This window comes from Epinephelus fuscoguttatus, linkage group LG12, assembly GCF_011397635.1.
Source record: "Epinephelus fuscoguttatus linkage group LG12, E.fuscoguttatus.final_Chr_v1".
Lineage (NCBI taxonomy): Eukaryota > Metazoa > Chordata > Actinopteri > Perciformes > Serranidae > Epinephelus > Epinephelus fuscoguttatus.
The window spans coordinates 39,918,660-39,940,700 of NC_064763.1; the positions used below are offsets into that span (position 1 = coordinate 39,918,660).

At 41.3% G+C, this 22,041-nt stretch overlaps 1 protein-coding gene across 3 annotated transcripts in view; it reads left to right on the forward strand.

The window, feature by feature from the left end:
• The window catches only part of si:dkeyp-23e4.3 (rho GTPase-activating protein 7), a 174,099-nt gene that overhangs the window by 103,447 nt on the left and 48,611 nt on the right, over positions 1-22,041 (forward strand). Inside the window, exon 1 of one of the 3 annotated variants that reach the window (XM_049591359.1) lies at positions 14,410-14,605. The exons of the other annotated variants lie outside the window; for them this stretch is intronic. Within the exon in view, the coding sequence (XP_049447316.1) occupies positions 14,593-14,605 (13 nt within the window). The 5' untranslated portion in view covers positions 14,410-14,592. Of the gene's footprint in view, positions 1-14,409; positions 14,606-22,041 lie in introns of those variants that run through there. 3 annotated transcript variants of the gene reach the window in all.

Below are 22,041 nucleotides of genomic sequence, written 5' to 3' on the forward strand. Positions count from 1 at the left end.
GTGTTTACAAGCACAAGAGTTCAGCGAGCCACTGAAGGACCGCCCTGCAGATTTACTATTGGTTCTGCAACGTAGGGAGTTTTTTTAAACTCTGAAATTGTATCCGCCCATCTAAACACAAAATCAGGGAGAAAGACGTCAATCTTTAGTTAAGCAAAGCGTCTAAAGACTGACTTGTGAGTCTAATGCAGAAGTGCCAAAAACTGCAGTTCATTGAATGGCCACTTGAGGCTGGCTCCAAGAAAGAGTAAATCCCCAGACTCTTGTGTTAAAATGTCTAACTTTACAGTAGGAATACACATGTTTACAACCTGGTATAAAAACTGTTTTGGTCTCTTTAGCTCATACCCCCTTCATAACATCTGTAATGGGGAGAATTCTTTGGTAACTTAATCATTTACATTTTATTACGGCCCAGATTGACACATATTTATGGGCATGGCTGCTTGAGTGAAAGGCTGTCTGTGAGACATTGCTACAGTCTATGAGTCTGATCCACCTCACGCTCATGTAGAGCTCCAAAATATGGTCACTTCTGGTTCTAAAAAAAGATGGCGACGAGTGAAATGCTGAACTCGAGGCTTCATAATGCCAGTCCACAATCCAATGGGTGATGTCACTGTGGCTCTGTCCATTATTTATACAGTCTACTGTTGAGATGTACAACATGTTCCAAAAAAGTTGGGACAGGAGCTTCTTCACCACTGTTTTACATCACTTTTTCTTTAACAACACTCAGTAAGCATTTGGAAACTGAGGACACTAGTTATGAGCTTTGGAAGTAAAATTATTTCCCATTCTTGCTTGATATACGACATACCATCAGATGCTGGCTTCTGAACTTTGCGCTTTAAAATGAACGAATGAGAATAGGCCAACATGCTTTTTCTTATTTTGCACAATGACTGAGTATTACATATATTGAACAGTATTGTATTTCATGTCTCCATCTGCTGGTGGGCCATCATGACAAGAATGTGCATGCTTTATCTGATGTTAATTCCACTACAGAAGAGACTTGATGATCTCTAAAATTAGGTAGGGAAAAAAGTGGATATATTGATGTTGTTACTGATTATTGGTCAAATGAGTTGTTACTTACCAGTATATTGGATATCAGCAACAAATCCAATATTGTGCATCCCTACCAAAAACAATTTAAAATGTGGACTTGTCAGACCACAGCACACTTTTCCACTTTGTGGCAGTCCATCTCAGATGAACTCCAGCCCAGAGAAGTCGGTGACGTTTCTGGATGTCGATGTATGGCTTGCACTTTCTATGGTAGAGTCTTAACTTGTATTTCTAGATGCTGTGACGAAGTGTGTTTACCGACAGTGTTTCTGAGCACATGTAGTAATATCCTTTATACAGTTTTGGCAGTTTTTAATGCAGAGCAGCCTTAGGGGTCAAATGTCACAGGTATTCAATGTTTTTTAGCCTTGTCCTTTACGTGCAGAGATTTCTCTAGATTCTCTGAATCTTTCGGTGATGAATGGATTGTAGATGGTGAAACCCTTAATTCCTTGCAATTGTGCTGTTTTTCACAGTGGTGAACCTCATGCCTTCTGTGGTTGTGAATGATTGAGCCTTTTGAGGATGCCCCTTCCATACCCAGCCATGATATTATCATCTCTAACCAACTAACCTGTTTACCTGTGAAATATTCTGTTTTTTGAGCATTCCACAACTTCCTCTTTGAAATGTGTTGTAGGCATCAAATTCAGAATGAGAGTTTTTCTACAAAAAGCTTATCAGTTTGAACTTAAAGTGTCTTGTCTTTGTATTGTATTCAGTTGCATATTGATCAGAACAAATTGGCAAGACATTGCATTCTGTCTTGACATGGTTATAGGGTTGTACTTGCTAACCTTGAGACCTCAAAAATAGGGAGTATTTTGAAACCAAAGCTGGAGGGTCTAGGGGTCCTCCCAAAATTTGAGTTTCAGACTACAGACTTTGTTTCCTGCAATATGATGACTTTTGAAGAATGAAAATGAAATAAGTACACTGCAACAGAAGATTTGTGTTTTAATTCTCAGGAAAGAATAGAGAATAATTCACACCACCTGAACCTGCGCAAATCTCTGGCATAAACTAATACTGATCAGTTTTCATTCATTCATACATTTCATCACACCGTGCGACCCCCATGTTCGATGAAAAAGCTGATGCAGCAGTTTTTATAAAATGTATGCCCCTTAAAACTGTCTGTGAGAAACTGGAATGTTTCTTTCTATGACGCCCAAAATGTGGTTATTTCCTTTGCTTAGCACTCTCCATTTCTTTCTCCATCTTTTACTGAGGAGAAAGAGGCACGGGCAGCTCTGTGCTGTCAGGTGCATGCCAGCCAGGAAAGAACATTTAGTGTAGCTATATTGTTGTGCTGGTGGAAACAATAGACTCTTAGAGATGTAGGGCTTGGCTTAAATATACTGTACCCAGTGACCCCAGGGGGATATTTGGAGAGGGCAGTGAAAAACGAGAGTCTGTGGGTTGGCAAGCTCCAGACTTTCCATGAGCAAACGTGTTTGTTGGGAAGCACGACCGAGCCAAAGATGCTACTGGGAATTAAACATCTAATCGTGAGGGTGTGGTATCAGTCAACATTTTCGTGGCAACTGTAGCTTGGTAGCTAGCTCGCCATTTAGAATGCTAACATCCACATTCTTAATGCAGCTTACAAACATCTGGTTGGCTCGGTTGTTTCTCCAACCAGCGGAGTGCTACACCAGACATATTTGGATTGCTCAACAAACTAGTGATATGGATTAAGAACAAAGCACCAGGGTGCTTCCTGCCAAAGTCTTCCTTCTCACTACCTGATGAATACAAGTCCAGTATATCCTGGTGTTTGAACCATCTACCTCTGATGAAATCAGCCACTGGTTTGACACTTAAGTTGTGTGAACCAAAACATAGATGTGAAAGTAGATAGAAGCTGCATAGAGCTCCACAATGCTGCTCGTCTGACAACCTTTTTATAACACAGGCAGTCATTTGATTAGAAGCACATATCAAAAGCATCACTCAGTGAAACTTCAAGACGTGCTTGTGATTGTTCCCAGGGAAGCTTGAAGTGACCCGCAGGCCTTTCATAAAATGTTTTTCAAAGATGATATGATGTTGGTGGTGTTTTGGTGAGCAGCAGTACCTTCACAAATAACAGCCATAACCTCTCCATTTAGCTAACTGATATTGAAGTAGTTTGTACCTCTTTCTTTTTTTTTTTTAAGGAAAAAACTAAATGACTTCACTTGCATGACCTGACCTTTGATTCCATTATAAAGTTTACTGACACTAGCAAGAAAATCATTTTGCTCTTCTTTGCTTACTCCTTACAACAGCTCTGTATCACCTTGACTCATCCTGCTATTAAATTCAAGGCTCATCATCTGATCAGTTTCCACAACAAATCTGTACTCAAGGACTTTTTGCTATTTAGTTTTACAGCTCTTTTGGGCAATTGTGAATTTAAGTAAACAACATGTTGGGTTTTTATTGTTGGTGGGCATGCCAGTGTTTTGTAATATTTTCATGAAGATCACTCAAAGATGTCAGAAATCTTTTTCTTGCGATGACAAAAGTCAAAATAAAAATCGAGGGACAAAAAAATTAGACATAAGTGTTATTCCCCAAAATCCACAGGCTCCTCTAAATCCAGATACGGATCATTTGGCCAAAACAGACAGCAGATTTTGAAGATGACAGAACCATGCCAAGGGAATGAGGGCCCAAAAAGTATCCACACGTTTTGGGGGTGCACTTCTCATAGAAGCACCTTCCAAATGAACTCTGTGGACGACCCATTATGGCTGATTAATGGTTGGGTGCTTGACAGAAATTAAAGGGCAGCAGCACGTTTTCAAGTTGTGCTTGGCAAAAGGATTTATTACCGGGCCACACTGTCTGTGTGGGCAGCACATGACGGCTACTTGGCTGAACTTCTGTGGCTCGCACACGTGTGGTGTTCACACAGACAGCATTGCTGCTGCTGTAACTACTGTATTTTCCCAATTAAAAGCCAATACTCTTCTCATTTGTGGAGCCATGCAAGACGCTGCATCATCAACAACACGGCCAATATTTCACAATAAAAAGTTTTGCATTAACAAATGAAGGGATTTTGTCCACAGATGCACTGTCAGAGGGCTTTTATCTTGAAAGGCAACAGGAAAGGTTGAGTTTAATTAATTTTTTTTTTTAAATCTAATTTTTTTAATTGAAAAATTAAATTTAAAAAAAATTAAATTAAAAAAAGAAAGCTTATGTATTTTCAACATGATTATCAAAAGACCATTTTCACCCTTTAGTTTAAAACTGTGCTTGTCACACAGAAAAAAGAGGCAAGACTCCTATTCTCACAGGCAGTGTGGCCCGGGCGTCAGTCGTCTCCATGGTAACCACATACCCCCTGCGTTTTTTTCACTGTCCGAGTCTATTTCTGCAAGCCGAATCTGCACAGACAGCTGTTTAAAATCACACAAATATCCCACTGTGTATGTGTTTAACTTACTAACTATATATGTATTGATTTATTAGCTCCCAGTTGGCGAGCAGCAAATTCAAATGAATTAATACATATGAACCTCCCATGGTGCTGACATGAAAAACATTTTGATTCAGTAAATGTCTACTCAGTCAGCCTGTTGAAGGCAGTTTGGCTGGTCGCTGTGCTCTCCACTGTGCAGGAGCTGGTGCTGACAGATAGCTGCTTCTGTGGACAGAGACGCTAAATGCAGGTCAGAGTCGGTGTGGATTGAAAACTACTACCTCTGTGGTGACAGTAGTAACGCCGCCAGTGGTGTAGTCTAGTTTATTGTAGTGGGTTTACTGTGATGATTCCCTCCCAGCCTCGTAGGGAGGTCTGGCAGTGACCTATTCATGGGTACCAGTGACGTCACGTCGACGAGACCGCCGCCATATTTGTGTCCGATTTGACCGTACCCCTAAGTTTCGCTATGGCAGTACACACCTCACACTTAAACAAGACGACGATATTTGTTAAAAATTTCCATTACTGGTTGCGACCCATATTTAGTACCCTCAACAGTATTTTGTCCGCTAACCTCTGCAACACGCTGTGTGTGTGTGTGTCCGTCCGTCCGTCCACCGGCCACTTCATTAGGTCCACCCCTGCAATCTAATCCAACAGCTCTGTCATACATTCTACTTTATGAAGCTTTTTACATTTTCAGTTTTTGTTGACATTGTCAGAAAGGTGATAATTAAACTTTATGTTTATTATTACGGTTGTACTGGGTCGTGCTGGCGTACTGGAGTGTAATATATTAAAGTGTTCCTAATATTTTGTCCCCCTCAATATATGTTAATGGATTGGGCAAAATTATGAGAACACAACACAATATAATGCACTCCAGTACACCAGCACCATCCACTATGACCTCTATAATAAACATAATGTATAATTATCACTTTTTTGACAATGTCAACAAAAACCCAAAATGTATAAGCTTCGTAAAAATAGCATTTATGGCATAACCATTGGATTGGATTGCATTAGACCGCACAAGTGTTACCTAATGAAGTGGCCGGTGAGTGTGTATTATATTTAAGGACCCACACCACGACAAGAGTAGGTAAGAATAATAGTTAATTAGTGACTGACATCAGCTCAAACCACAAGCTTTTGAGTGTACCGTAATCAGATAACGTTAGCTAACGTTAGCATAAGACAATAAATCTCCATTGAGGTAGCTAACATCACGTTAGGTAACGTAGTGTCGGGCTGTCGGCGTTAATCATATGGCATCTGAAGTTAATCATGTTTCGCGTGTTTTGTAAGGGGTTTTCAAAGACTAAAATAAAAATTAAACAGAGTTGAGGACTTACCGGACACGAAGTGTTGACTGCACAACCTGGAGTTAACGTTAGCTGTTGGCTGCCAGTGGTCTCTTCTTATCGCAGCCAACCATTTATTCCGCCGGTCTACATCCTTTGGGATGGAATAAAACTGCAGTTTGAGCGGTAGAGCGCACAGAGTGAATTTTATGAATGGAGGGGAAAAGAGGAGACGCATTCCCCTCGCAAAATTTATTTTATTGCAGTTATTTACCCGATATTTGCGAAACAAAATCACGGAAGTTAAAGTTCTGTCACAAAACTATATTGTTACGGATCTTTGCACATTTTTAAGTGGGTACACGGAATCCTGGAGCTTTCTTAGTGGGTATACGGCGTATACCTGCGTATCACGTAGACTACACGACTGAACACCGCCAATCACATTGCAGGACAAAATATGACATTGTCTGCAACATAATATTTTCCAGGTGCCGATCAGGAAAGTGCAACACTTTTTTCTGTCGAATGTACATCATTTCTGTCGAGCAACACTCATCAGAAGTGTTGCATGCACAAATTAGGCTTTGCTGCACTACCTCAGATCACCCCTTAGTGCTAATAAAAAAGCATCGCAATTGGATTCCCAGTAAATTGATTGTGGAGACCAGGGGAGGCTGCTAGAGCCCAGATCTGCAGCACTCATGTTTACTTCCACAAAGCAGGAACAAGGATTTAAGCATTTAATTAAGACATCCATTCCTGTGAGGAAGTCATGGCTGTGATGTTTTGTTTTGTTTGGGGTTTTTTAGGAGGAATGATGACTGTAGCATTCATGCTGCTACTTGAATTACACATAGAGACAGAAGGAGATTTGCTATGATGGGTAAATTGAGTCATATATCCTTGTTTATGGGAAGAAAATACCATCATTCTGATTCCAAACCATAGTACAGATGTGTGTAACACTGGCAGCCACAGAATTCATGGAGATTTATATATCACCACCAGCCTGCTTGCCTGAAAGAGCCAGCCTAAGAAACAGAGATGCGCAGTGCTATTTTCACCACATGGTTTTCAAGAAATTTGGTGCTGACTGTCTGGTACTGAAATAGAATGCAGTTTTCACGGATATCCCTTTTATTTATTTTTAATCCACACCCACTGTGTCATCAACAAAGCCGACTGTAGCAGTAAAAACTGATTATGCGCTTGTTGACTGTTAAATAGAGATTATCTTCATAGAAATAAAGCCCACTACCTTTAATAAACGGCGTCCTGTGCTCCTATATGTCCACAAACTGTTCCTAGCAGTCTGTCAACAGTATAACAATGCAATACAGGGCTGTACTTTTTTAGCCCATAGCACTGGTGCTACAGAGGGTGATGATTTTGTAGCACAGGCCATAAAGTTTGTAGCGCCTGTCACGATAACAAATTTTGCTGGGCGATTAATTGCGTCAGAAATTATTGCGATAAGCAATAATATCGCATAATACTGTGCTTTTAAGACCATTTTTATTATTGTTGTAATTTTGCTGTTTTTAGACCTTTTTTTAAACTTATATAATGATAATAAAGGAATAATGATGCAAGTGCACCCTTTTAAAGAGAAATAAATATTTATTTAACAAATGCAAAAAAAGAAAATTTAAATATCCGAAATAACACGTAAAAATACCAAAATAAAGACCTTATAATTACAAAAAAATACACTCTCAGTCTCTCACTCTCAGGTGTGCAGTTAAGTTGGTCGTATTCACTCTTTTTGTTGAGATGGTTTTAGAACAAACCCGGCACACCGGCTCGTCCAAATTACTGGGCTGCCCTCTGTCATTTGGTTTAAATCCAAAACACTCTCACACAGGGGCCGTGGCATTTGGTTTAGGAACAAGTTCCCTGTCTTTCTCTTACGCTCAACTGTTTTTTTCTCTCCACCGCCTCGTCTCCCCCTCACGAAGATCGCACCGTGTGTGTGTGTGTGTGTGTGTGTGTGTGTGTGTGTAGCCCACAGCCCCGCCTCCCCCACAGAGACAAAGACACTCGATGACAAGAGCTTTCCCTCTGTTCATTACGCTAATGAATCGACGCACCTGGCTGCCAGACGATGCACGGAAGTGAACGCTCTTGTCGTCTAGTGAAAAAACGAGAAAAAAACAGACCCCACACACAGTAGGGTGACCATATTTTGATTTCCAAAAAAGAGGACACTCGGCCCGGCCACAACATAGCCTATTCAAATGATACTTGCAGTTTACTCAAAGATGCCTTATAATTTTAATATATTTAAAGTTTATATGTATGGATAGAAAATTCAGTTATATTACAAAATAATATCTCTCAAAGACAGAAATTCAGATAGGCCCCTATAGATAGGGGACACATTCACACACTAGAGTGTGGCGATCCGAGCCCGATGGGTCCCGACGGGTCGGCCAGGTTCGGTCAAAAATGTATAAATTGTATTCGGGCTCGGGTCGGATTCAGCTTTCAGTAAAAATGTAGTGTAAAAATAAATAAAATCCTATTGTCTGTCCTGTTTATTGCTTGGGCACTGTTATTTACGTGACAACACCTGAACATAACACACACAGACACACATTGGCTGTTTGTTTCTACCTCTCCCCTCGCTGGAAGCCTCGGACCTCCCGCCGCCCGCCTCCGCCTTGATTAATCGCTGAAAATAAAATAAAAGAGGGAGACAAGTTTTCCTATTTTATCTTATTTTGTTATATTTCTCCCTCTCCTCTCGCTGGAAGCCTTGGACCTCCCGCCGCCCGCTCCCGTCTCAAACACGGAGGTCTCCCTCTCCGCAGCTGAGCACCCATGGTGCACGCCCGACCTGTTAAATAGCCTGTAACCATGACAACTGTGTGACACAAACTCAGTGCTTTGGTCATTAAATAATGTCGGGCTCGGTTCGGTTTCGGACATAACAAAACAGAATGACTGTCGGATTCGGACAGAAATATGCGGCCCATGCCGCACTCTAACACACACACACACACAGACACACACACGGAAAACCGGACATTATCATCAATTTATAAACACCGCCTGGACGCCCCGGCCAGGACGTGAAAAGTAGACATGTCCATTTGGTCAGCCTAACACACACAAACACAAGCAGCTCGCAAGCAGTCTGTCGCACGTGTGCTACTAGGCAAATAAATTCATCACACAAACATTTTTTTCCACCGCACGTGGGCCATATATGTCGCACTGTACAGCCTTGCAGTATAATTTTAAAAATGTCATATTACGGTTTAAGGTTAGCATTATTGTACCTTGGCGTAGGTGAAAAAACCCAGACCTCTTCCTACCATCTACAATCACCACCCGGCGCGCACGCTTAGTGAGCCACATGAAAGACTCTCGTAAAACAGCTGCACTCTGGGTTGTGCTAACATGCTAAATGCTAAAATACTCATGACAGATCCTCCAGCAGCGACTTCTGCATTCACTTAGGAACATCAGTGTGGTGTGTTAGGACCTTCTGCACCAGGATTAGACAGGCTGAGTGGATTGGTTATATTATGCTTTTTGATTGAACGAGCAGAGAAGTTAAACCTGGAGCAGACTGAGGAGGACTTGGCAGTACTCGAGGCTCACAGTATATTGCTCAGGTGAGAATACAACAACACAGTTATTGTGATGCTAGTATCTTAGCCTGTGGAGGTCAACATTGCATTGCAAAACCATGCAGCTCTCTTTTAGCTTTAATATGTGTTTGTAGCAGCAGCCGCTGTGAAGTTTATATTGTTCATACATCTCTGTGCTGTCTTCTTGCGGTGGTTTATTCTGCTGTTAATTCTATATGAAGTGTCAGGCTATTTAATTCCTGGAGCCTAATAATGCCTGTTGCACCCGGCGTGGTGTCCGTAGCTCTTCTTCTTTACTGCTGATCTCTTTTGTTTAACTGCCTGCGTTTTGTCCTCTTTTCTGGTTAATTCTTGTGAGGTTATAAAAAGAAAGGTTGTAGTGATGAACCATCCCATCGGTATGCACAGGCTGCAAAGTGTTATCTACGATAGAAAAGGAATTTATTGGACATAGGGGCTCTGTGGTGTGATGTGTGTGTTTTTGACACTTCATTTTGTAGTCTAAATACAGTCTTTATTTATTGGTGTCTCAAATAACATCAGTCATTTTTTTTTTTTTACCTTCCCTTCAATGCCCGTTATCTTTTTAAAAAAGGTAATGCAGTAACATTTACTCAGAGTCCATTGTAACTGACCTACTTTTTACTTTTACCTAAGTAATTTTATTTTCTTTCAAGCAATTTTACTTGAGTGTTTTTACTTAATAATGACATCATGACATTTTATTTAATGACTTAAATGATTTATTGATAATTAAATTATTGGTGATAAATATTTTTTTACTGGTTTTGATGGTTATATATTGACTCTATCTCTCACGCACACACACACACAAACGAACACAGATGAAGTGATAGGTCTTGCAGAGTGTGTGCTGCAGTGTTCAGAGGGACGGACACAGTTCAAGGGAGCAGGCCACTTCCTGTCCTGCTGCATCGGAAATACCAGCCCTGAAGCCTCTGAGGCTGGATTCAGATTAGACTACACACACACACACTCACTCACACACATCTACACAAAGTAAACTCAAACACGTACACACCCCAGAGCACACACGCAAGCAGCAGTGAATATGCAGCGAGGCTAAGCTTGTCAGAGTAAACACAACACATCCTCACGTACTGTAACTGCCTCCCTCAAACACCAAAATACATACACACATATGTACACACTTGTACATGTATCCCACATAAAGACTGCACACACACACACACACACACACACATATATATACACATGCAGAAAAACTCCCATCCGCTGGGAGTATTGTTGGATTCTTCCTCCTCTGACGCCCGTGAGGCTCTTGCTTGGGAAAAGGAAATGCAGTCTTGTGTAACCTTTATACACAGCGGAGAGAGCGAGCGAGAGATACACTCGCATACAGTCAGAGTCTTTTGTTAGCAGAGCCAGAGGTCAGGCCCTGAGCTCTGCTTTAATCCTCATTCCTACAGTCAACATCTTGTCAGCTCCAGAGACAGCAGGCCTCTCTTTCCCCTGTGTGACTTTGAGATGAGGGTTTAACTGCTTACAAATGAATAAATACATGAATGACTGGAAGTGCAGTAAAATAGGGTAGAATACAAATGTCACTGGTGAGCAGTCATTTAATGGCTGTGGTTAGTTCTTTCAAAAAGTAGTAATATTCTTCTTTAATAATGTTTTCTGCTACTAATAGTCATATCCTAGCTCCGAGAGGATATGGAATTTTCAGCCTCTGTATTGTAACAAATGAATATTGTATTTGCGTCCTTCCCACAAAGTGCACTGTAGTATGATATTAGATTTCTATCATCTATCATCAAGACAGTATTAAATGTAAATAAAAAATACTGAATGGATTATTTTTATAACCTTAAAAACCCTGTTGGCTGTACCTTATTTCAGCCTTGTGCGGTGTCTGCAGGTATTCCTTTAAACCCAGAAAACCTTTATCAATAAGGTGTTTTGGTTTCACAGCCTGAATTTTTTTTTCTCATCAATGTTGTTCTTAGTAACAGCAGGCAACAAACAGCTGGCACATATCCCTGTGAAACAGTGAGCAGACGTTTTTTACACTTTGGTTTTTGTATGGACTGAATAAATGAGTTACAACCAAATGCATCTTCAGTGCATCTTGAAATCCGATCACCACATTATTTCAGCAGTGTGTACGCTTATGTGTCCTGGGCGACATTATAGGACCACCTCCTCAAGTGTGGTCCTTGCTTATCGACTCTCAGGCCTCATTTACACTGCAAGCAATGTGTTCACGTAGTGCTCGCGAACGGTCGCTGTTTACTCGCGTTTTCATTTCGGCGAGCATGTTTACAGGTTAGAGCATTCACACCGCATCCATTCCACGTGCTGCTTTCGCAAGCAAGCTCGAAAATAGAAGAGATGCCTTTTTTTTCAAGTCGCAAGTGAATGGTCGCTGTATTCAACAAAAAACACGAGTTTGCGTGTGTTGTGGCCTCTCTCGGCCACCACAGACATCTCCCCCTTCACCAAGCAAGACCTGACAGGCACATGTTTCATGTACTTACCCATTTGTAGTGCTAAATATTAATTCTCCAAGTGTTGGAATAATCACTGGCGTGCAAACCTGTCCACCCTGGGCTTTGGGTCCAAACTCATTTCTTCTTCTTCATTGGGGTTTATTGGAGAGTACACTGTGCACTACTGTTTTGGAGTGGTTTGTATTTTGAAGGGACAGCAGCAGCTGCTGCGCGACGCGTCTGTTCGGTTTTGGTGTGAATACACGTGTGCTGCAGCCACATGCTCGCCAGTAAACGCAGCCCCAAAGGAACGTCCCCTGGGACCACTTTCGCCCAGGGAACGGCCAGTTCAATGTCTGTGTGGTTAGCATGAGTTAACACAGCAGCGGCAGTTGTTTAATGGTCCAAAGAAACTCAAACCAACAACGAAGCAGCTCATTTCTGTTGTTAAACTCGTTTATAACTATTAGGTAACATTGCTGCCAACAGTTATTCCTGTCACTCTCTGTGCAGGCACGCTCTTGCAAGTGAACGTACAGCATACTAAACCTCCTGCCAGGTAAAATTAACAGTGCATTGTGCCTTTGCAAACAGAATTGATGTATGTTTATTGCATATAGAGCAGAGAGGTGAGATACAATCACAAGTGGTCACTCAAGACGCATTCTGATGCCAGGTGTGAAGAGACAGACTGTGAGTTGTCCACTTGTAATCGGATCGCTCATGACACATGTTAATACCAGGTGTATGCAGGCGCTTCACTTCGGAGGTAATTGTAGGTGGACTTTGTTACATTTGGACAGAGCCAGGCTAGCTGTTTGCCTCTCTTTCCAACCTTTGTGCTAAGCTAAGCAAAGCTAAGGTTGCTGCCTGTAGTTTCATATTAACATAGATATGAGACTCCAGAAAGCAAATAAGCAGATTTCTAAAAATGTAGGACTTTTGCTTTAAGACACTCCCTATAAACTACTTCCTGCTTTGCTACCAAACATTAACATTTTTTTTCTCGAGCTATTGGAGCAAATAACGGATGTTGTTGTGTTTCTAGGAGTTCTCTTCCTCACAGATCTCTGAATTCCCCCAACATTTTCCTCTGTAAGTCCTCAGAGTGGACTCTGCTGTGGAGGTCTGCATATCAAACGTCCCACACGTTTCCATAAATCACATATGCTGTAAATTATCAGAGTAAATGTAAAGCAGGCGATAGAACTGATTGAGGGTAAATCTGCTGCTCCGTCTGTTCCTAACAGCTGTCAGGATGAAACTAGGTTGTTCACACATATATTCACATATTATAATTAAGCAGTTAGAATTGGGGCAATTTGATCGGTGACCCTGGCCAACACCTACCTGAGCATAGTTTCAGTGGAATGCTGGGAATATTTGAAACGTGTTTAACTCTACTTGTGCTGTATTTTGGATATTTTCCACAGCCAGATGTTTTCACATCTTCTTTAGCATATAAACCAACTTATCAGGCCTTTGAAATCTTCTCAGAAATGTTGCCAACATGAAGAAAACAAGTTTCGACCTCTTTTTTTTCTTCTTCTTCCTCTTGCTCTGCGACTCTTGCCAGACTGTGAAAAAGTCCATTAGTTGTTTACATACTCCCACTTTCTCCCCCTCCACTTGTGAATTAATGTAGCGAATCTTGCAGACCGCTCTTCTCTCTTCTCCTTTCCTCTGAGGGAGTTATTCACATTTAAAATCCCATAATCAAACACCTACGCATTAAATGGAAGGCCATTAACACTAATGGTATACCTTGGACTGAGCCAAGATGAAACCTTGAAGAACTACAGGCTATTAGGGCATGGCAAGGACTTTTTCCTCCTCGCGTTGAGACGTTCCTTGAGTCAGATATCTGTCTTTCATTTCATCTGAAGTGGCTCGTTCTCAAAGCCCCCCCGCCACGGCTAACAGCTTTGAGCTGGTCACAGATCAAAGCTGGTGGAAAGTATTCAATCTCAGAAAAGAGAGAGTTGTGTTAATTTCCTCGCTTCTTTCCTGTGTGTAATTTCATCATGTGAGGGCTGTAATGCAAGGCCCAAGTGGAGGAGAATATTGATTTGTATCACAGGTTTCACTACAGACCTCATTTTAGGAAAAGTGGAACTTTTGGCTCCCTAAATGGCCTATTTTGAATTATAGTATTATAAGGGGGGGGGGAAATTGCCAGCCGCAAAGCCAGCTCCTGCCCTGCGGAAATCTGTGGTCACTCTTGTACCAAGTGGGCAGCCAGCTCACTCTGGGATCCTTCATTCCCTTCAGGGAGGGTCAGCAACATTCATCATTTACAGATGCTATCTCCCTAATTTTACTGGCCTATCCATGACTTCTTCCACATCTCATACTGTCACAGAAACACAAATAATTTCAGTCTCCCCAGCAAGGCGCTCATATGTCTGAGATGTTTACCTCAAGTTATTTTTAGGACACCCTCCTCCCCCCGGTGCTCTGTTGGTCCAGTCCGGGCCAGAGGAAGGGGAGTGGTAGGGGTAAGGGGAAATCTCCAACAATGACTTCATTAACATGATGCCCAACATGACCAGTACGACTGGACTTTACAGCTCCATTGCTACACTGGATATATGACTTTTCCCATTTGGATTTAATTCGTTAAATATCTATGTGTCTGATCCTACATCCGCTCTCAGGGGCAACATGGAAGTTTGCTGAAGTTTTCTTCATCCAAGACTTAAGACTTGAGAAGCATGTTAATCACAAGTGAGTATGTGCTCAGCTGCAGCTCTTATAATGCGTTTTGTGACAGACAGGGAGGTAATGAGAACCTTAGCCTCTCTCTGTTTCTTTTTGATGACAACTGATAATTGGTGTTTGATGACATTCATTAAGGAGATGATTGGTTAATTAGCTTAACGAGTGGCATTTAATGAGGACCTGATTGAGCCTCGATTAGACAGACTATGACTCCTGGGTTACTTATAAAAGTCTCTTCTAGTAGTTTCTTTAATTAGCTAAGGAAAGAATTCACATTATAAGGTGCATAAGAGGCTGGGATGATGCTTGGCCGCAAGTTTCAACAGATTTTTTTTGTGTAAATATGTATCAGCAGTTTTAATCAAAGTGTAATAGAGTTGCTCTTGATTCATGGGGCAGAAAAGGAATTTGAAGCACTCCACTATCAACTGAAAGTCCTTTATTGTTCGAAGGCCGTGGGCCTGAAAACATCACGAGCTCAGTTTTGAACTCTGGTAGAATAAAAGCTTTTTCTCTGGCAGAAAGAGCGTAGGACTCACGCTGAATGTGTGTGGGTTACTTTTAAAATGTGATCCGTTGTAGAGAATGGATCACCTGCTAAAGAAAAGTGTGCCGATATTCAAAGTTTGGAATGTGAATTTGTGTCTGAAAACTTTTTAAAAATATGTGTGTCTGTATAGTAATGCACTCCTGTATGAAAATCAGATGTAAATTATTCAGAAATGGCTGCTTTTATTCTGAAATCTGTGACCTTATTTCTGCGGGTTTTTGCTTTCAACAGCTACATTTGTTGACCTCTCATTTGCACTCCCATTACATAACATATAGTGTTACTTTATAACTTCCTCACCGTGTTGTTGTGTGTCTGTGAATGTGTGCAGCTGGTCGTGATAAAGAAAGTTGTAATCATGTTTAACTGTGCTAGACTGTTACAGCTTTAATTTTCAGATTTATTGATGATTAAGCTAACAGGTCTTGTGAAGTGATGCAGTTAATCACGTCAATTTCAGTGATCTAAATCTCCCAGTTAAACGTTTTAAGCACTCTGTATCAACATTTTTAGCTTAACTGTATGCTAATAGTTAGCCTCACACTGTAGTTAGCCTCACACTGTAGTTAGCCTCACACTGACCGAGTTTACTTTGCAGCTGGACCACCTGCTGAATCATAGACGTGTCCAGTACATCTTCAATCTAAACTGACTGTTGTCACTGGCTGGTAACCTTTACAGGTGACTGAGAGCACCGTTGTCAGTTCAGATGTGATACACGGAGCTTTTCTTTGCCTTTAACAGCCTTTTCACACCTGAGAGTTCAAACCAAAGTCTAAACTTTACTGTTTTTTGTTACGTTGTACACATACAGTCTGGTTAGTTTTTGTTTCACATTGCAATTATGAATGTTACACGACATGCCTATATGCTATTGTCATCACCTTTGAGTTTTTTTTCCAACTGTCTCTTTATAAAGTCGTCGGACCAAATGTCAGTTAAACATTTGGTTTTCTCATCTCCCCACGCCTCCTTGGCTCATTTCGTTTTGTTGAATTGTTTTACCTTTTTCCTGTCCTGATGATTGCCTGCCAGAAGTCCACACTATTGATTCCAATAAAAAGGAAAAGTCTGAAAGTCTGTACCAAATAACTTAGTCATGAAAGGGTTGATTGTAGAATTGAAGAAAGGCCAAAGGCCAAAATGTCATCAAAATAAATGAAATGCATATGGAGCCAGAGGTCGCAAAACTTGTTTTCTACAATCAAGTCTATTGTGAATTACTAGCACCTCATTATAATTTTTGATGTGTGTTACTTTGATATTTTAGTTGTTAAAGGGCCCTAAAAGTTTAATAAAACACTGCAAAAACCTCAGAAACAATCACAATGTGAAAAACTCTGTTGCAAATAGTTGGCTGCTGCAACGCTCTTGCAAGTGAACGTACAGCATACTAATCGATTCTCGATTCTAAAACGAACCAATAAGAAAATTTACACTAGATATTGAAAAACATTATTGTAATAAAGCTGGGAATACATATCCAGTGAGATGACTACACTCCACCGGTCCATCCTCCTCATCCACAAATCTCAGCGGGACTCTCCTGTCTCTCGTCGACCTCCTCAACATTTCTCCTCCAATATTTACAAAACTTTAACTGACTATAACTGTCTATGAGCTATAAAAACACAAACTAAAAAAAAAAAAAAAAAAAAAAGACGAACAGTGGCAAAACTACGAACTATGGTGAAAACACGGCAAAAAACACTCAAAAGCTCTCAAAAAACCACAAATACTATTATTTACAACACTAAATATTATTTATAAAGAAAACGCCACCAAAACCCGCTTCTCAGCTTTCAGAATCCGTTGGAATTACGTCAATAGCGCGAATGGTCAAGGAGTTACAGTAATTTGAAAAATAAATATAAAAATAAAATTAAAATCGTTTTCCACATCAATGCTAGCATCATTCAAGACAGAATCTTGATGCATCTAAGAATCGATTTTTTTCCCCCACCCCTAGAGGCACTACTGAAACACTGAAGCACACTAGAACTTAGACTTATGCTTAGCTTTGAAAAAAGTTTCAACTGAATAAAACGATTCAAACCATGTAGACTCCAGTCAGAAGTAGGTAACGTAGATGTAGAGAGAAACCTGATTCTGCAAAGGCATGGCCTCTATTATCCCTCAGAATAATTCAGGAGTCATTTTAGCTGGATGACAGAGCGGAAATTTGACATTCTTTGATTTCTTCCAGCATAGTTGGATGCAAAGGCCAGCCAGAGTCAAGCAAATTGTCCAGTGAGATTCAGGAATGTCTCAGCAATTATATAACGTCACAGTCATCTGCTGTGCGGCCTGAATGAAATGATGGGAAAAGGGTAGCCCAATTGCCTGCAATGCCCAAATTCAACCAAATGACTCATTGAGCCTTCACAGGCCAGTGACTGGAGCAGAATGTGTGTGCTGCCTCTGTTAGGCTATGTAATCCTTCCCTGATGAGTGCAAGCGTTTCTCTCACCTATTTTGTACAGGGCACATATTGTACTATTTGCTTTGTGAGACACCACGTCTCATCTTGAGGGCGCAAGTGATTCTATGCATGAAGCAGAACTGATTACTGGGAGGGCTGACATCTTCAAAAAAGATATCACTTCATGAGTAAAAACAACTTTTTAGCAGGTTGAATTCTTAGTAGCAGCTGGCAGGTGAACTGAAAAGCTAATGTTGGACAGAGAACACAACAGGTGAAGTGCTCCAAGATTAGCGAAAAATATAGAAAATCTCTCCGTGTGGTTTAGTTTGGCCTGGTGACAGCTGCTTTTCTGCCCGGGGACACACTGCCGACCTGTGTCATATCTGTTTCTACGAAATACCCCTGTAGTTGCTTCAATTTGCTTCACGGTAACCTGAGAGCGTTTATCCGAAGTCGGTAAAGCCATCTTTCCACTGGCTGCCAGTGTTGTTAGCAACGGAGGGCAACAGCATGCAGGAATGATTATACTGTAGGATTATACCTACCTACGTATGAGCTAATGCAGCTATACCTGCCAGCTGAGGATGAGCCAAGTCAGTGTGTGTGTGTGTGTGTGTGTGTGTGTGTGTGTGTGTGTGTGTGTGTGTGTGTGTGTGTGTGTGTGTGTGTGTGTGTGTGTGAGACAGAGAGAGTGCAGCCTGAAATCATATTACAGTAAGTCAGAATACAAATAATATTATACTGAAATGGTGCTGCATCTAGTCATGAGAAGATGATGGCTTTATTTAATTTGGACAGTTAACAAGCGCACAAAAATCGTGAATCAGCCTTGTTGGAAAAAGTTTACAAAGAATTCATATCAGGTGAAATGTTGTGTTGTTGTTTATTACCCTAATTTGCATGAACCTAACCACAGCCTAACTCTTAGCACTGTCACAGTTGACAGGAGTCAAAGGGGACGTTGGCCCTTGGGATTATTTAAGTGGGTAGAAATACGTGTAAAAGGTCCCAACTAATAAAGAAGAAAACAATATGTAATATATATATATGTTCTTCGTATAAAAAGCTATAACTGCGGAATTTAGAAAGACGTTTAGAAAGACGATGAGAAAGATTTGAAAAAAGCAAAAACTCTGTTGTATCAGCGTCACTTTTCAGGCCCAGATCTTGCCGGAGCTTTCTCCATCGGTCAAAGGAACTGAGGAGACAGAACATGGCGGCGCGCGTACATGTAGTTTTTTCCGCGTTTTTCTGCTCATGTCAAGCAGATTTTGTGTGTAGTCGGCAGGACATTATCGACATCAACTGGAAGTGCAAGGTTGACATCACGAGAGACTTTCAAAAGGCACACAACATCCCGGACGCCATTGGCAGACCTGCGGAGTCACTGTGGATCTGCTGCCCAAGTAAGCGACACAGACGCCAGAGGGAACGAAGGCAGAAGCACGGGCGCCGCTCGGGGATATTGGCTAGGCTAGGCATCTTCCTGACAAACGCCAGATCTATTTCGAACAAAATGGACGAACTGGAGCTACTGACTGCCTCTAAACGCTACGTACAGACCTGTGGGATTATGATCATAACGGAAAGCTGGCTTCACCCGCTCATACCCGATGCTGCAGTGCAGCTAGCGGGCCGCACTAGCCACCAGCAGGACAGAAACATGGAGTCCGGTAAGAGGAAAGGAGGGAGGCTCTGTGTTTATCTCCATAACAACTGGTGTAACAACAGCAGGATCATTGCCCACCATTGTTGTCCAGACCTTGAGGCTCTCTCAGTATCCTGCAGACAATTCTCCCTTCCCCGGGAACTGAGTGTTGTCACTGTCCCAGCTGTCTACATACCACCGGATGCTAACGTTAGCATTGCTCTTAGTAGCTTAGCAACCATTGTAAACAAACTGCAGCGTGCCCATCCCGAGGGCCTTACAAACTGCTCGTACTTTCAAAGACGAAGAGCAGAGGAGTAACTCCCATGTGGACCGGATGGCTGTGATTGGTCAATTTCTTTGCAGGCCTGCAGCCGCCAGAAAGAATGGATTTTTTTTGGTTCCTTTTGCTCTTCACACTGTGTAGCTAGCACTATTGGGCCATAACCACCATCTAAATGATGTTAATAATAATGATCAGTCTTTCTAAATCTTTCTAATATACTTTGGTTTCCAAATTTAAAGGTGATATCACTATCTGATGTGCATAGACTTATACGATACAGTTAAAATTTTGAATCAACAACCCTGTTTTAATATGCAGTGTATCTCTACATGTTAGGCGATCCATTGCTCTTCACATGGGCTATAGTTGTCCTTTTCCTTAAAAAGACAAATATACAGCTTTAATTTGAGGGAGTACATTGATTGCAAGGAACAAAACATTTATTGGGAACAAGGCTTCTCATGTTCAGAGGAGAGTCAAAGGTTCCCATAGAGCCCATTCAAGAGAGTTCAAGGGATCCCTTGAGCCCCTTGAGTTGTTCTCCCGCCAAACTTTAGCCTTAATTTGGTGCAATATTTAGCCCCCTCAACAACAAACTGTGCTATCATGGTTAGTACCAATGGATGCCTTAGGTCAGTGGTTCCCAACTGGTGGGTCATGGTCCAGAAGTGGTTCGTGGGTCCATTCTGAATGGACGGCAAGTGACTACTTGACGGATACAGCAAACTGGCTTGATGGCATGGCCAAATGCAAGTATGATGCTGAATATATTAAACTGCGCGGACCTTGAACTATTGACTAAGGAGAAATCTGGACCGTGCCGCTGGCTCAGTTGGGATCCACTGCCTTAGGTTATCTAGTTTCAAAAGACACCACAAAACGAGCGCACCACAGCCAGTGGGGGGAGCAGCAGCAGTTGTATCGGGGGGCCAACTTCCCCCAAGTATAGGGTATTGAGTTTAGCTGAAATTAAATGTGCTAGAGATGCCAACTGGACACAGAATCAGACAGTGTTGTAAATGACAGAGCAAGCACTTGTTCCTATGATATCCCTCTGATTCTGCAACCTAGACGACTCTCTGATGACCCGATATACTTCATATATGTCAACAGATGTGACGGACGGAGATTATTTTTTTCAAATGTCCGGAATTTAGAAAGACAAGGCTGACAGAGAGAATCCTGCACGGCTTATGGACCTTGAATATGAACTTGTTACAGGATGCCAAAGGAAGTCTGCAGTCCAGTGACATGGCTCTCAATCTGCTTGGCTATTTCCCTTGTTTTACTCGAATCATTTTAGAGGTAGAATCATCCAATAAATCACAAGAAAAAAAAAACTGTGACCCTTTAGACTTGGCTTGCATGATTGTGATCATCTGTCCATCTTCAAACTGAACCTTGGCTAACCATCCATGCTGTTATCACCTAACAGGAATGTAACCTGACTCTGATGCTGATATTTCAAAGCAGTCTCCGAGTCCTTCGCCTGCGTTGAGTGAACTCTTTCCTTACTTCGCAGTGACAATAGGCAGGCATCAGAATCACCGTCATAGTGGACTTTATGACTTTTTCCATATTAACTATGGAATGTCTGTCTCTGAATGACTGCTCCTGGTTTATCCTTGTCTGTCAGTTTGGGTTGTCTGGTACTTTGCAGAATGAAGCACAGACTATATGGACAATTTCTGTGCAATCTTATTCTCTGATGTCAATTTTATGAGACCACTTTTGACCTGAAACTAAATTCTAGAGTTTCTTTTTGTTGGATTAATTGGATTTCTGTTGCTATTCCCTGACACTCCAGGCATAAGCAAGTCTGAGCACCTCTCTGTTTGTCTTTAAAGATGGAAAAAACTCTTAAGATCTTGAGAAAACAAAACGTCTAGGCTGTTGGTTAAAAATGTGCCACTGAACAGCCTCTGGGTAAAGTACTGAAAGCCAGACTGGGCTAATGCCAATGCTCATGTGCAGATGAGCTACCTGGCAAATTTTAGGGAAAAAAGAAAAGAAGACGGGGCCAACATTGAATTTTTAAAACAGTTGCTAATGGTCAGAGCTAAGATGCTTTGTTATCTTAACCAGAATAAAGTAAGACATTAACTTGTTCCTGAGATCTGTTCCCGTACACAAGTGTAATGAGACATGACAGTGTGTGGGAGTAAATTGTTGCTAGTTGCACAGTAATTGTCAGTCAGCATCAACACCTTCAACTTCTGTAACTCAATAACAGTTTGTTCCATCGTTAGAACATGTATGTGTTGACAAGTGTCACTTTAAAACTTTATTTAATGTTCTACTATAGTCTGTTAGTACTGACATGCTTACAAGTTTTATTTAGATATGTATTAGCTTGTAGTGTTATTCCATTGATTATCTGAGTACGACTTAAGAACTCTTCGTATGCTTCATGTTCTTGGTGTCCTCCCAGTTGTTACTTCTGGCACTGAATTAAAAAGAGGTGACCCTGGGTCATCTTCAAGTAAAGACAGGAAGTTGAAACTGATTCAGGAATTAGGAATCAAGAGGCTGC